The sequence below is a fragment of the Schistocerca piceifrons genome, chromosome 8, assembly GCF_021461385.2.
Source record: "Schistocerca piceifrons isolate TAMUIC-IGC-003096 chromosome 8, iqSchPice1.1, whole genome shotgun sequence".
NCBI lineage: Eukaryota > Metazoa > Arthropoda > Insecta > Orthoptera > Acrididae > Schistocerca > Schistocerca piceifrons.
In genome coordinates, this window is record NC_060145.1 from 3,322,761 (window position 1) to 3,337,518 (window position 14,758).

Here is a 14,758-nt window from a genome sequence, read left to right on the forward strand (position 1 = left end):
TGAATAATTCAAACAATGTTGGAGTGCAGAAAATTTTAGCGACTGGGGACAAATCACAAATGGTGCCCCAAAGGGTTCTATTTTGAGTTCACTCCTATTCCTTATATGTATGAATGACCTTCTGTTTAACATTCAACAAGCAGAATTGTTACTTTTTGCAGACGATACAAGTATGATAGCAAATCAGTTTAAAAATAAAGCAACAGAAAAGATTTCTATTGATGTTTTACAAAGAATTATTAAGTGGTTCTCTGAAAATAAATTCTCTAAATTTTGAAAAAACACATTATACATGTTTCCATACAACAAACTGACTCATACCAACGACTGAGGTAGGCTAGCACTCGAGCAAGAGTCAGCGAAGAGCGCAGAATGATCCAAATTTCTGATGTACATACTGATGAAAACTTCAACTGGAGGAACTGTATTACTGGGCTTTTCAAGCAATTACGTCTGCTGCTTTGCTCTTCGTAACATTGCTAAACTTGGAAACAAATATTGACTGCACAAAAGCGAGCAGTAAGAATAATTTGTAGTGTTGATCCACGGACGTGATGTAGGTAGCTCTTCGACGAGCCACGTATTTTAACTCCGCCACCATAAAACATATATTAGCCTGTTAAAATCGGCATAGATAATCCATCACAATTTGAGGAGAACAATGAGCTCCTCACCTACAAAATTACAGAGAAAATGACCTTTGTTATCCATTATGAAAGCTGCCAGTAGTTCAGAAAAAAAGAGTTGAAAATGCAGCAACAAAAATCTTTGATAATTTGTCCAGTAACCTGATAGGTGGCGAAGCAAATTTTAAATCCAACCTAAAATCGCTTCTCCTGGACAACTCTTTCTACTATATGGAAGAATTTGTATATTTGTATTAAAAAACGGGTAACATGTAAAAAACTTGTTTTTAAGTATAGTTGCATGAGTAGGATTAAAAAAATGTATTCATTATACATATCCTATATAAACTGACTTTCCACACATTTTCGACGAAAGCTTCGTTCAAATGATCTACAGAACAAGTAACTAACTCTTCGGTCTTCAGGTGTTAGGTTGCTTCGACGCAGTTGTCCATTCCTGACGCTTGTCTAGCTTAAACCTTTAATTATCCAGCATGTCCACCCGCTATGACGAAACGAAAGTGAACAATCTTGTCCCCCGTCCCAGAAGAACGACCCTCCGCGTGCGCCCCTAAACAACGCCCTGAAGTCTGCGTGCGTCGTGACGAGACGTACCGCTGCCACACTACGCTAACGCGCCGGCCCGCGGTCTTTCCCCCTGCAGGTTCTGGGCGGCTCCAGCGTGCTCAACTACATGATCTACGCGCGCGGCAACCGGCACGACTACGACACGTGGGAGGCGCTGGGCAACCCGGGCTGGGGCTACCGCCACGTGCTGCCCTACTTCCGGAAGTCGGAGGACCAGCGCAACCCCTACCTGGCGCGCAACTCGCGCTACCACGCCACGGGCGGCCTGCTCACCGTGCAGGTAAGGCAAGTCTGGGGGCGGCCACTGCCCAGCTGTGGCAGGTGCTACCATTAGCAGGAGAAAACTGCATGACATACTGAAATCGCCTCTCCATATTTAGATTCGTAGTACGCACCAGCGCGTAGCAGCACTAGCGGGCAGGCATGTCAGAGCAAGTAAACAACCCATCCACTCCGTACTGTCGCATGGAATTAGTTTGCGCCTGCAAATGCGTAACACAATAAACAGATTTCTAAAGATGGCTCTTCCGGTTAGTTCGTGCCTGCGACTTCAATGAACTGCACGCATGTACCGACGTTTGTCCCGTTACAAACGGTGCCCACAGAGAGCACCTGTAATGTGAGCCAAAAAACTTTGAAAGATGCTATGTCCACAGGCGTAAGAGTGTGTATGACTTTTAGTTTACAGTCAGCTGTTCTCTGAAACCCTGGACGTATTTACAAATAACTGCTTTTTTATCCCCTCAACTCCCCATAGTCAGTACACCTGTTCCCATTCAGAACGCTACTGCAAAGGTACTAAACGAGCCCAAGCGAGTGTTAGCTTCGGACGGTGCAGCTACGACGCTTTTAAGTATCTGAAAGCGTTTTTGGCCACAAAGATCTCTCTTATCTTAAACTGAAAGCCTGGCTACGCTCAACTACTCATATGTTTTACAAATATCATCTCTAATGAATCTTTCGTTGTTAACTCGATGGCATAAATATTCTCCCCCGTTCCCCCTCCCTACCCCATCACGCATTTCTGTACAGTTTCATTTCTTCAGTTTACACACTTTTGAGAGTAAAATGATATCAAATTCAGTATATTCTGTCTCAATTAAACCTCCACATTACCTGAAATAGCTTAGAAACCAGGAGTTGTTGAACAGCTTATATTTGTACGGGAATGCAAGCTTTCTCGGTGAATTTCATTGGTAAATAATCTAGGTTTGTCGGGTCAGTTTCCTACTCATCATCTTCAGGCGAATTCAAGAATTGTACACTATTCTTGTATAAGAAAACAAAACAACGTGATATACAGGGTGTTACAGAAAGATACGGCCAAACTTTCAGGAAACATTCCTCACACACAAATAAGGAAAAGATGTTACATGGACATGTGTCCGGAAACGCTTAATTTCCATGTTAGAGCTCATTTTAGTTTCGTCCACCTACGCTCAATGGAGCACGTTATCATGATTTCAAACGGGATACTCTACCTGTGCTGCTAGAACATGTGCCTTTACAAGTACGACACAACATATGGTTCATGCACGATGGAGCTCCTGCACATTTCAGTCCAAGTGTTCGTACGCTTCTCAACAACAGATTCGGTGACCGATGGATTGGTAGAGGACGACCAATTCCGTGGCCTCCACGGTCTCCTGACCTCAACCCTCTTGACTTTCATTTATGGGGGCATTTGAAAGCTCTTGTCTACGCAACCCCGGTACCAAATGCAGAGACTCTTCATGCTCCTATTGTGGACGGCTGTGATACAATACGCCATTCTCCAGGACTGCATCAGCGCATCAGGGATTCCATGCGACGGAGGGTGGATGCTTGTATCCTCGCTAACGGAGGACATTTTGAACATTTCCTGTAACAAAGTGTTTGAAGTCACGTTGGTACGTTCTGTTGCTGTGTGTTTCCATTCCATGATTAATGTGACTTGAAGAGAAGTAATAAAATGAGCTCTAACATGGAAAGTAACCGTTTCCGGACACATGTCCACGTAACATATTTTCTTTCTTTGTGTGGGAGGAATTTTTCCTGAAAGTTTGGCCGTACCGTTTTGTAACACCCTGTACAGTGTTATACGCATAAGTCCCTTGACGGTTTTTCTCGAGAACCTGAGCCCAAAGTGGTGAGCAGCAGGCGCCCTTGAGAGGGACGTGGCTTCAGTGATGGGAGACGTGTCTCTCGCACTTGCAGGAGTCGCCGTGGCACACCCCGCTGGCGCTGGCGTTCGTGCAGGCGGGCCAGCAGCTGGGCTACGAGCACCGCGACTGCAACGGCGAGCGCCAGACGGGCTTCATGGTCGCGCAGGGCACCATCCGGCGCGGCTCCCGCTGCTCCACGGCCAAGGCCTTCCTGCGGCCCGTGCGCCTGCGCAAGAACCTGCACGTGGCCCTCCGGGCGCACGCCACGCGGCTGCTCGTCCACCCCCACACCGCCGCCGCCTACGGCGTCGAGTTCGTCCGAGACGGCGTCCGGCAGGTGAGCGCGCCCCACGGGCTTCGCGCTTAAGTCAACACTTCGAAGGGCGGTAACCTCACACAACTCTCACGAATCAATCTTATCGACAGCTACCTAGTCATTACTGTCATATCCAACTTCATCATTCTAACTCTCTCCTTTATTATGACCGACTTCGTCATCTCCGAGCCTCTCTTCTTTCATATCCAATTTTATCATCTTCAACGCTCTCCTCTGTCATATCCAACTTTGTAGTCTCTCTCTCCTCTGTCATATCCAACTTTGTCGTCACTCTCTTCTCTGCAACATTCAGCTTCGTCATCTCCAACTCTCGCCTCTTCATATTCAACTTCGTCATCTCCAACTCTCGCCTCTTCATATTCAACTCCATCATCTCCAACTCTCTCCTCTGCAATGTTCAACATATTTTCGTTATCTATAACTGAATCTATATGGTCGCTCCACTTCATATCTCTACAAATGGTTCAAATGGCTCTTAGCACTATGGGACTTAACTTCTGACGTCATCAGTCCCCTAGAACATAGAACTACGTAAACCTAACTAACCTAAGGACATCACACACATCCATGCCCGAATCAAGATTCGAACCTGCGACTCTAGCGGTCGCATGGTTCGAGACTGCAGCGCCTAGAACCGCTCAGCCACACCGGCCGGCCATATCTCTACATATTGTTATTCCAAAATATTTTTATTCTGTATCCGACTCCAGTTGAAACACACTAATGCTGTTGTCAAACAGTATCACAAGTGACTTTTCAGTATTTCCCGTAGGACTTGTTCTAAATGCCCTTGTCGCCAGATAACATTGTGGAAGTGACACAATACTTTTTCGAAACAACTGTTCGACACCATCTGGTGCCGGTAGTTGTAGTCACTCCTGAAAGACAGGACTGATGGTAACAGAGTGGGGGCGTCGAAATTTACGCGGCCAGTAGCAGGAATTACGCATGCAAGGACAGGTGATCGCAGCTGGATAGAAGCGACGCACATAGTGCTCACTACCAACAGCTGCCGGACGCTCGTGTGGTTAAAACTTACTTAAGCCTATGCAACGCTGTGCGTCGGGTCGTGCAAGTAAGTTGCCTTCAGCTTCGGTTTGTTTCGTGAAGACAATAAACTGCCATTTCTCTACATTAAGAATCGCTGATATTTTATGGGGGCCTTTATGTATGTTACCGCAATTTTTCCGTAGAGAATCTCCTCGTATATAATTGCATAATTTGCGAAAAGCCTGAGATTGTAAGCAACAAAATTCGCTAAGCCATTATGACTTTAGCCTCAGGTTATTGAAGGAAATCAAGTAAAACCCAAACCATGGACGCTGGGCCGTATTTTATCTCTGACGCTTAAGAACAGATCTATCGGTAGTATCTCTGATTCCATTCCAGACGTCTTCTGTTCCATCAGCGCTTTTCAAGAGACAGAGACAGTATCCGTCTGGTTGCATTTAGTATGGTTATCTAGAGAAGCGAGGTATGCCATATGCTGTGCCGTCTGGTTTCTTATCATTGCCTGTGTTAATGTGAAAAGGGGTTCAAACTTTCAGATGGACTGATTTCGGCTCGTATCAACGTCTGCCTAGTGGTATCCACTGCATTTGTTTCAACAGGCAGTCAGCACACTTTCCTAACGGATTAAAACTGCGTCTCGAACCGTGACTATTACTTGTAAAATTGCCTTTAATGAAAACTTTGCGTGCAAAATGGCAATTACCTGGCTTCAAGTCCGTGTCCGATGCAGTTCTCGTGTGTGCTGCTCATCTCAACACACTCTGCACAGAAGAGCGAAAGTTTAACTTACGATGTAGCAATCTGCGACGGCAATCACGAACCGAAGCACCTTCATTCGTGGTTTGCGAGGAGAGATCCAAAATTACATTCCACATATCTAGCGAAAGGTGTGCTACATACAGAACATGTTAAGCAAAATAAAACGTAGAAGTAACGAGAAATCGGACAACATTTAAACTGGAAGTACATTAATTGAAGTGCTACGATGGGAGTGGGGATACGATTAAAAAGCCACTTGCGCGTGTGTGTGGACTTTGAGGGCACCATTCATGGGAACCATATTAGTACATGGGGTACGTTCGTATACATCCAGAGTATAAAGGGAAAGCACAGTTACTGTTCAGTGTTACGCATCACAAGGACAGCAGGAGGAGTTGTGGAAAGTGGTGTCTGTGCTTGCTTACCCTTACAAAAGCAATGTGGTCTTCATTTGCCGCGTGGGATTAGCCGAGCGGTCTAGGGCGCTGCAGTCATGGACTGTGCGGCTGGTCCCGGCGGAGGTTCGAGTCCTCTCTGGGGCATGGGTGTGTGTGTTTGTCTTTAGGATGATTTAGGTTAAGTAGTGTGTAAGCTTAGGGACTGATGACCTTAGCAGTTAAGTCCCATAAGATTTCACACAAATTTGGTCTTCATCTTAAACGCCCGGGAAAATCGATCAGAGTACTTCTGAAATTAGAGAATGTGAGACAACTGCATTTATAGGTTTACTAGCAAATCCGACAATGCTAAATATGCATGGAAATTGGATACACATCCTAATCTCCTTCTCCCACGTCTCTCTGTCCACCTTCTCCACACCCCATCTCGGTCAACTCCTTCGCCATCTCTCTGCCTAGCTCCTCCTGACCCCTTTCTCTCCATCTCCTCCTCTCACCTCTCTCTTCGTCTCGTCATTCCCCCTCTCTACGTCCTTTTCCTCCCCACCCCCTCTCTGTCAATCTTCTATCCTCTCGTCTCTCTGACTTGAGCCTCGTTAACCGTTACTGCAAATTCGTATTACGTAGTACTAAGCTGATCACAAGTCCATAAACCATGTACACAACTTTCTTTTTTCTGTAAAAACCAACTGCGAGGGAGAAAACGAAGTTACACTTTGTTGTGTACACACTTCTTTGAAGAACATGTGTCGTGTAATGAGAAAAATATATATGGGAGAAACAAATTGTCTGACTGTGAGAACAGTAACAAAACCACTCATTTTGACAACAGAACATAGCACAGGGTTTTCTTTATCGAAATCTGTTTCAACAGAAAACCTATACATTGTTGTTTAAAAAATAAGTAACTCATTGCGTCTTAATGTCTGTTACAGTATCGTGTTAAAGTTTAAATGAAACCCGTCAAGAACTTTTCTAGAATTTTGGCAACAAAGTTCCCGCTTTATGTATTGCATAGATATTCGTATATTTAAAAAGTATATAGCCTATGTCCGTCCCAATATTCATTAGAGTATCATCTAAAATTTTGAAGTAAATCGGTCAAGAACTTTTTGAGATTTTTAGTAACAACATTTTCCCATTTACATTACACATCTATTTTCATATTGTTCATATTAAAATGTATGTAGCAGAAGTCTGCGCGAATGATTGTTAGAATATCTTCTAAAAATGAGAAGTTAATCGGTCCAAAACTATTAGGCAGCTTCGGAAATTGTCTACTCTTTGTATATACGTATACACATGAAGTAAATCAGTCGATAACTTTTTCGAGAGTTTTGCTAATAACGTTACCTTTTTACCCAGTATATATAATATCAGCACATGTCCACAGAGTATCGTGTAAAAATTTGAAGTAAACAGTTTGGAAGCTGTCCAGATTTTTGGCAAAAACCTCTCCCCTTTACGTAGTATATAATCACGAAAAGTTTTTGACCAATTTGCTTCAGTCTTTTACACAATACTGTAAAAAACATTCGGGCGGATATATAACGTTTATTAGAGTATTGTGTAAAGGACTTACGTAAATCGGTCAAACGCCTTGTCTTATATATACGGTATTTCAGAAGTGAGGTCAATAATTCACACATTGGAAGCACAGGTCAAAAGTAGCTAAAAAACTCCAATAAATATGGGTCCGCAAATGAACCATTGTCGAGAAACAACACATTTTCTGTTGCGGTTTATCAATGTCTACGAACACATGGCATTTCGAAATGTTAAAGTAGGTGTTCGAAATGTTGTCCGTGTGTTTGAATGCAGCATGGAACTCGTACCTGAAATGAGTTGCGAATCTTTTAAGGCAGTCCTGGGGAATTCTGTAAATGCTGGAAGGCTGCTTCAATCCGCAAGCGTAATTCATCAGGAGAGTTGACCTCGGTAGCGTAGACCAGGCTTTTGACATGACCCACACACGGAAGTCCATGGGACTTAAATCTGGAGACCTTGGAGGCCATTGCACAGGCCCTCCTTTATCTGTCCAGTGTTGACCCAACGTTCGAGGTATAAGCAGGTGCACTCGTAAATGAAAATGTGCCGGAGGACCGTCATACACGAACCACATGTCAGGAGTTGGTTCAGTGGGACATCGCATGTACACGTGGAAGTAAAGACCGCAGAAACCGCATGTACTGCTGTCCGGTTAGTCTCTGTGGTGGGAAGTGTGGTCCAGTTATGCCGTCTCCGAGCAGTCCTGCCCAGGCGTTCCACGAACAGTGCTGCCGGTGTCGTGATACGCGTGTTGCATTAGGATTGACATCGGCCCAAATGTGACAGCTATGATGGTTAAAAATACCGTCACGGGTAAATTGAGCCTCATCCGTGAACAGAATACTGCTTACTAAGAGGGAATTCAGCGTGCACTGTTGTTACACCCATTGACGGAAATTCTCCCTAGGAGAGAAAGCATTGTTATGGGCTTGTACTCACTGTAGACGATGTGGATAGAGTTACTTGCCGATGTAAAATCCGCCACACACTACTACGACTCAGGACACGCTCCCTGTTGAAGTAGTCGGGCGTTCGTGTACAATGAGTAACACCGCATTCCTCAACGTCGGGTGTTATTGATTTGGGTCGACCTTCTCGTACATGGTGTACGAAACTCCGGGTTTATGTAAGGCGCTTATGTAAACGGCTAAATGTGCGCGTGTCGGGCTGCCTCCGGAGGGGAAAAACTTCTTCATGCCTCAGTGGCACTGCCATTCGCTTTGACACACATGAAGTGCATGTCAGCGTACTCTTCACTGGTGTGACCTGCGTCCTTGCTGCCCTCACGTTCGTAACTGATTGTGAGGCGTGTACGGCACAGTGCACGGAGGAGGAAACGGAACTAATTGCGCATGCGTAAACAAACATAGTCTATCCCAAGAGTTGAGGTACCAACGTAAATACCGAGATATCCAGAGGCGTTTACTTTGGTTCCCAACTCGAATTAATGGGATACCTCGGCAACGGTTGATTTGCGGACCCACATTTATTGGAACTTTTTAGCTACTTTTAGTCCGTACTTTCCATGTGTGAATTCTTGACCATCGCTTCTGAAACACCCTGTATAAAGCACAGATTTTGTCCAAGGTATTGGTTGTGATATGGCAATGCGGCACTCTTATATAGATGCTATATCATAAATTTAAGGTTTACTTTACACTCAACACACTCGTCATTTCATCCATAGCGTCTGTGAGTTCGTTAGCTATTGGCCCATTAATTTACAAAAATGTTCAAATTTGTGTGAAATCTTATGGGACTTAACTGCTAAGGTCATCAGTCCCTAGGCTTGCACACTACCTAACCTAAATTATCCTAAGGACGAACACACACACCCATGCCCGAGGGAGGACTCGAACCTCCGCCGGGGTTAGTTTACATCGGCTCAAAAATCTAGAGCAGGTAACAGTGACTACTGTCTGTCTTCCAGGAAACTAAACAACATATCAATCGGCTCCTCTCAGAAAATCTATCTACTACTTCCGTCAGATAGTTCAGCTTTAAACTGTTATCAAAAATATATTTATATTTTTCTTCGTAACAAGATACTTAATACAACAATGGAGTAAAAATAGTGGAATGCCTGGAGTATGCATGTGGTAAGGCAACGTTTCGGGTTCGAGTCACGAACTGGCATACAGGTTTAATTTGCCGTTAAGTTTGAAAAGCGCGCACAGAAGAGTACAGAATGGAAGATTAATTATGGAAATAATGGAGTACCGAAAGGAATATTTCTTGACAGTGTTTTAAATACTGTTATCTTCCCGTGTCCTGGCACCACCAGTGTATACACGTACGCTGTGTTCTGCTCGCAGCTACCTCCCAAACTTGTTTTTCTCAGATATTGAACAGCAGAGCGGACTGTCGTAGCAATGGGCTCTGATTGCAACACCAGTGAGCCACATCGTTTCCAAACTGGTTGGTCACGTTGCCAGATATTTAGACACAACCTGCTCTTGCAATTGGCACGATTACGTTGCCTCCATCTGGTTTCACTACCTCCGCGTTTGTAGGCCGCAAATGTCAGTGGGTCGATGGTCGGCATCTTATTGTGGTCCGCTCGTGCCTAAAAAGTGGAGATTGGTAGCGAAGTGTCAGTAAATGACTTGGGGTTAGTATCCTCACAACTCTTAACATTGCCGTTGTGAGAATTTTGAAATAAATTATTCACGCCATTGTACATAGCTGTCTGCCACTACTCATTGTTCTCGTATGGTGTATACAACACGATACTTCGGCGTTCGAATTTAATCCTCTCATTTGCACTGCCAGGTACTTCCTGGATGCCTCCTCCTTTTTGGTAAAGCGCACTACTGTATTCCCGGTCTTTTGAGACCAGTGTTGCATTTACAACCGTGTGTACTCTGCAAACCACTAAACTGTGTGTCGTTCAGAGAACATACTTGTGACCTTGCTCTCACGTCGCCGCCGTGTTCACTAAACGACGGTAATACTTCCCCTCAATGCCCAAGGTCTGAGTATCACCCAATTCAGATTGTCTAACATGTGTGTGATGATCTTAAGTTGACAAAACAAACTCTAGACTCACTTGACTGTTCTGTCATTGTTCTGTTGGTCCTGTTTGGTAAGAGCCGGCTGCAGTGGAACAATGCTCTAGAATGGATGGAGCAAGAGTTAGACAAGTAGTCTCCTTCGTAGATGAAATACGAGTACACTTTCTGCGTGTTCTTCCTATGAATTTGTCAGTATCTACTTTCCCGATGACAAGATTTGTGTAACTGTCCTAAACTAATTGGGTGAGAGTCGTACGGCTAAAATGCGATTTTTTTCTAGAGGTTTAATGCGTATTGTGTAGGCAAAAAATACAAGATCTTTTATTACTTCCATTGTGTTCAACTCTCTTCTACTATTGGAAAGTAAAGATTGCGCTGACAGATTTTTCACTTTCTTTGAATTTATCACGCGTATGTGACTAATGCAAGCAACGGATCGGTCTTACTTGGCGGCGATGGAAGGAAGTTACTCAAGTCAAATCGATTATACAGTTTAAATCTTGCCCACGATTTTCAATGTTAAACCCTGTAAATCGTTATCTCATTTATGTTAATCTGGCAATATGAGCTGATTTACCTATTAGCTTATGCTATGCTGATATTTCTGAGGAGCTGTTTTATGTTATGCAGGAAGCAGCATTTTGCGCATGTGTTGCTTATGCTGGTCTCTTCGATACTAGCTGACATATCACATCTGATGAAACATGCGAACAAAATAAAAGAATGCTGCTCTATCAGCCTCATTGCGATTTTGGGATACAAAAATTTCTGGTCGTGGGATCTGATCTTCGCACGGTCGTAGCAGTTTTTTCGTCGGAATGACCATATAACTTTTACCTACAGAAATACTTTATGGTTCTGAAAACTTTCCGTCCTGGGACGCGGTTTTCTCTTTATATTCTGTACCTTCAGGGAACTGACTGGCTCTCATGTCTGTGGAAGAAATGGTGAATGTACCAACTTGCAATACGCCCGTGCCTAATAGAGTATTGTTTTCGGTGTAATCCAGAGGTGTGGTCATTCATTTAATTTTTCATTGATAATCCTATCTGACTTTCTGCGTCTGCAGAGCCGTCTGCGATCCGTAAAACAGTACGAAGATAATTCTTTGCATTAATTCAGATGAGGGTGCATTGCACTCTTACGCAAAAAGCAAATTCATTTACGAAGTCCATTCAGACCTCAGTGTAACAAACTGGTAATTCTTAGGAAAACAGAGCAGTACATCAGTCCGGTAGACCAGTTTGTGTTTGAAAACATGAACTTGTTTAAAACAAACAGCAGCATCAACTCCGGGAACAGAAGACAGATAATTTGAGTCTTTATAGAGTAGACACCTGCCTCCGTAGCGAGGTCGCTAATACACGACTGTACGGTAGCGCTCGACTCCGAGGTAGGCAGGTTCGATTCCTGATGGTGGAATATTTTCACTACCAGTGTTTGGTCAGCAAGGTGAGGACAGATGGTGGCGTAATGTTCCCTATCACCACTCTTTGTGATAATGTCCTGGATTACGTTCCTAACCTCTCTGCAGCGCCTCACTAAGTAAGGGCGCGTGACACTCACTTGATGGTGATCCGTCAGTCGGATGGGGACTTTGAACTTGGCGGGCCCCTTGGTTTCAGCCCCTCCGTTCCCTTCATCCGTAACAACACAAACCCTTACGTTACACTGTAGAAGCACCCGCCACAGTCAACCACACGACACAGACACACTCTTGATACTTCATAACAGGTCGGAGCAAAGCAACGACAAACAACCTCCACTACGACCTTGCCTTGAATGGCGAACCATTCCCTAAGTATGGGATTACTTTGACTTGGCTGGAGTACACGTATCAACATATACAGAAAGTTTGCAAGGACCAGCTCCTATTACGGCAACAATTCTGAATAGGCCATTCGAATGCTACAGATGCTTAGAAAAGTTAAATGTGAATAACTGTATTAAACGTGGCGTTGTTCTCGCGAAACTGGTTAAATTTAAACAACCGATATTCGAAGAAGACTGTAAAAATTCTGCTACCGTCTACCTCGACTAGGGAATACGAAAATTACATCAAAGAGATTAGGCTGCGTAGAAAAACAAATAAATTATTTTTCATCGCTCAATGCGCAAATAGAATAGGAAACAAAATCGTTAATATTGCTACGATGTAGGGCCACTTTATAGCGGCTTCCAGAGTATATACATAGACGAAGAAACAATCTTGTTATTTTGTGACTCTTAACGACGACGTCCGCTTTGAGAGGCATTGATGCTACGCGAAGACAGGAAATCCGGCCTTCAACAGGCTTCCACAAGAACTGAAGGCAGGCGCTGACACACCGAATTAAAATTCAAGCTGTAGTCTTTCTCGTGACAAATATTTGTTGTTTTCCACTAATACTTTAGGTCCATTTTCCTTTTGTTACGAGGAAACAGTTTTTTGTTCGGATGGATGAATGATCACTTTAGGGCTGCCTTGTTATATTGTTGCAAGTGACGCAGTCACTCGGAAGTATGAGAGCTGCTCACGCAAAGAAGATGGAAGACTGGACTAAGCCATTTTGATTAGGGTCTACAGCCGGTTTTTCCAGCAGAATGCTGGGATGGTTCCTACTAACAGAGCATGGCCGACTCCTCCCCTCTTCCTTTAACAGTGTTCACATTGGTAAAATCAAGTGTGTTCTATGCTGTATTTATTATTATTATGTATCTTATTGTCTCCTTTGTTGTCGTTTTCACTGTGTATTTCCATGAGAGAACTTCACCGATCAGTAATTCTTATTCTGATTTTAATTTTTCTTTATACGTTCTGCACGTGTTAGTTTATGTCACACTTCCAGTGGTAAAATGGGGCAACGACGTTAGTATGAAAAATTCCCTGTGTTACACGCAGCAAGACGGTTGGCGGAGTGAAGATTTAGGAATGTAAAGCATATTTCCTGTAGAATTTATAGTTTATATGTAGCACTCTTAAATCTCTTGTTTCGAGCTACCTTGGTGTGCAAAACTTAAGGACGGAATTAACTTTCGCATTATGCGTCACTGCCAAGTAACGTAGCTCGATGACACTTGGACCACACACACACACACACACACACACACACACACACAGAACAGCTACGTTATAGCCCAGAGGGTAACTGTAACAAATACTAAGTGAGGCAAACACAAACTTTTATTTAAGAACAATAAATCTATTGAAGTCACAGTGATTCAACGTGCTTCGCTGGACATGACGGCTGTGACCACCACGGACGACAGCGCACGCCCTGCATCGAGCAGCCGCGCCGGCCACAAGGTGGCAGGGTGCTGGCTTCTGCACGTGCAAGTGCTGCACCGTGTTTGCCCAACAATAGAGAATCGAGAGAACGCGCACGCCATTCCATTCGCCGAACAATCTCTCTTCCAGGAGTTGCTCCACCTTTGCTGTTGGAAGCAGTCCACACTTTCGTCCATAAAAATGAAATCAGGGGCCGAGAGCTCCCCCAGAAAGACGCACATGGGGAATCAGTGTAATGTCGGAATAACGCTGAGCGGTCAGTGTACTGTGTTCAGAGATTTGAAGGTCATTAAGCTCATATGACATTATGCCTCGCCACACGACAGCACCTGGTAATGATCATACACATATCAAAATAAAGTATTGCATGACATCGGTTCCGAGAGTTCCGGAAACTGTACAGAAAATTGAAATAGAGATCAACATAAACACCATTTTCGCCCTTTTTATTGCCCATAAAAACCACGCATTGCATGTTGTACCACCACGCAACCAGACCTTCATAGGTGGTGGTCCAGATTGCCGTACACACCGGTACCTCTAATACCCAGTAGCACGTTCTCTTGGATTGATGCATGCCTGTATTCGTCGCGGCATGCTATCCACAAGTTCATCAAGACACTGTTGGTCCAGGTTGTCCCACTCCTCAACGGCGATTCGGCGTACATCCCTCAGGGTGGTTGGTGGACCGCATCGTCCATAAACAGCCCTTTTCAATCCAACCCAGGCATGTTCGATAGGGTTCATGTCCGGAGAACATGCTGGCTACTCCAGTCGAGCGATGTCGTTACCCTGAAGGAAGTCATTCACAAGATGTGCACGATGGGGGCGCGAATTGTCGTCCATGAAGACGAATGCCTCGCCAATACGCTGAAGATAAGGTTGCACTATCGGTGAGAGGATGGCATTCACGTATCGTACAGCCATTATGGCGCCTTGCATGACAACGAACAGCATACGTCGGCCTCACATAATGCCACCCCAAAACAGCAGGGAACCTCCACCTTGCTGCACTCGCTGGACGGTGTGTCTAAGGCGTTGAGCTGACCGGGTTGCCTCCAAACA

General features: G+C 44.3%; 1 protein-coding gene across 1 annotated transcript in view; it reads left to right on the forward strand.

Annotated features, from left to right (window-relative positions):
• The window catches only part of LOC124711374 (glucose dehydrogenase [FAD, quinone]-like), a 151,235-nt gene that overhangs the window by 117,402 nt on the left and 19,075 nt on the right, over positions 1 to 14,758 (forward strand). The window contains exons 4-5 of the mRNA XM_047241424.1: positions 1,291 to 1,494; positions 3,411 to 3,695. Of these exons, the coding sequence (XP_047097380.1) occupies positions 1,291 to 1,494; positions 3,411 to 3,695 (489 nt within the window). The remainder of the gene's footprint in view (positions 1 to 1,290; positions 1,495 to 3,410; positions 3,696 to 14,758) is intronic.